Source organism: Nicotiana tabacum, chromosome 6, assembly GCF_000715075.1.
Source record: "Nicotiana tabacum cultivar K326 chromosome 6, ASM71507v2, whole genome shotgun sequence".
Classification (NCBI taxonomy): domain Eukaryota; kingdom Viridiplantae; phylum Streptophyta; class Magnoliopsida; order Solanales; family Solanaceae; genus Nicotiana; species Nicotiana tabacum.
In genome coordinates this window covers 177705941-177708018 of record NC_134085.1, presented here as the reverse complement: position 1 = coordinate 177708018, position 2078 = coordinate 177705941, and the positions used below count along the sequence as shown (strand labels likewise).

Genomic DNA, 2078 nt, shown 5'->3' with positions numbered 1-2078 from the left:
ATTTACCACCCAGAACATACAAGTCTGAGATAAGGGTATAAACCCCTCCATCATTCTCTGGCCTCACCACATTCATGACCCTCTCAATCACTCGCTCTGCCATCTCAAATTGTTTATGCAACTTGCAAGATGACAAAAAGGAACCCCATATAACTATGTTAGGCTCGGGTGACATAGTATTGATAACTTCATATGCTTCCCCTGATCATGTCACGCGAACGTATACACAATCACGCTAACCAATAAAATAGTGCAAAATACCAACAGTCCAAACTAAGATGAAAATTAAGATTATCCGATTATTTGTCATCTATAATATCATATATTAGAAGCATTTTTCTTGTCTTTAAAGATTCCCATGTCTCATTTTCCTAAATATCTCCAACGCTTCAGTTCCAAAACCATGTTTTGCTGCTCCACAAATTAAAGCAGTCCAAGTAACGACATTTCTATCTTTCATCATATCGAAAACCAGAGAAGCAAAATTCAAGAATCCACATTTAGCATACATGTCTACTAAACAAGTACCAAGCTCAACATTAAGTTCCCAATGATTCTTCACGACAAAACCATGCACTGATTTCCCAAGGAGCAAACCAATTGAACCCATTTCAGAACAGCCCGCCAATATTGGCCCAATGGTCACTTGATCAGGCTTTAGTTGTTCAAACATAACCATTTCTTGGAAGAGCGCCACACCTTCCTCCCAATGCCCATTGTTCATGTATCCAGCTATCATTGCCGACCACGAAGCTAGGTCTCTCAAAGGCATCTGATCGAACATCTTCCTCGCTCCTTTAACGTCCCCGGAACGAGAAAAGCAAGTTATTATCGTGTTCCACGTGACAGTATTTCTCACGGGAATTTCATCGAACAGCTTGTATGCACACTCAAGCGAGGTTCCAGCATAGGCGTTAAGCAGAGAGGTGGCAACATACACATGGATATTAAAGCCTAATTTGAGGAGATGGGCATGTAGGTGGCATATGAGGGGAAGGTTGCGCAACTGGGTGCATGATCTGAGAGTGAAAAGAATGGCGAAACTGTCGAAGGGAATGGCTTGGCGTTGCATTTGAGCGTAGAGTGACAAGGCTCTTCGAGGTGATCTTGCATTTTTAATGGCAAAAGACCATGAACTGAAGGGTCTTAATAATTGCCGTGTGGATTGATTTTTAAGTGCAGGTTGCATTTTTAATGATTTGGGAGCATAGCATAACTTGTCAATTCTGAAAGTTAGGATTCGCAAGGGGTTTAAATGGGGAGGTCTGGACTAAGGGTGTTAATCGGGCCGGCCTGACCCGTTTTCAGACCGGTTCAGTGCTACTGTTCATTAATGGACGGGTTGAGACGGGTTATTTAGGGGCGGGTTGTGAACGTTCACGTTTAGCTTAACGATGGCCCTAACCCGTTGAACCTGAAATGTCTTAACGGGCTGAACACGGGCTATAGTCCGTTAGCAGCCCGGTTACCGTTAGAAGTTTTTTTAAAAATTTAATTGGACCGTTCCCAACGGTCAAATTGAGAAATGACTGTTGGGGAACGACCAGAAATTGCAAAAATGGCCAATTTCGGCTCCCCCATTTAAAAATATAGCCCTCCCACCCCTAATAATTGCAAAATTACTTTTTAACCTTTTAAAATCTATAAATAGTCCCCCTTCTTCTTCATTTTTTCTCACATTTCACTCTCTTACTACTCTAATTGGTGCTATTTTAAACCCTACTGTCAAAATGATAAAGTGTCGCCAATTAATTAGAGCTTTATATACTTATATGGATATTGACCCAACTGAAACTCCTGATATTGATACTTGTATTTCTGAGCTACACACACATTTACAAACTTTATATAATTATTATGCTAACATTGTTGATGCTTCTTCGGTTGTAGATGCAAATGTTCCTTCAACTAATCCTTCAACATCTGGAACAACTATGGATGATGATGATTGTGTTCAAGATTATCAGATTTGGTCTACACTAGGAGAGCATCAACAAACCAATAGCAGAAATATTGATGAACTACAATTCTACTTGCAAAAGTCACCAGAGCCCCCCACAAAAGATTTTCTACCGCTG

At 40.6% G+C, this 2078-nt stretch overlaps 1 protein-coding gene across 1 annotated transcript; it reads right to left on the bottom strand.

Moving 5' to 3' along the window:
- Positions 1-331: 331 nt before the first annotated feature.
- Positions 332-1265, bottom strand: LOC107826833 (pentatricopeptide repeat-containing protein At5g08305-like). Its single transcript, XM_016653863.2, has one exon. The coding sequence runs from the start codon at positions 1187-1189 to the stop codon at positions 347-349; it is 843 nt and encodes a 280-aa protein (XP_016509349.2). The 5' UTR covers positions 1190-1265; the 3' UTR covers positions 332-346.
- Positions 1266-2078: the final 813 nt, after the last annotated feature.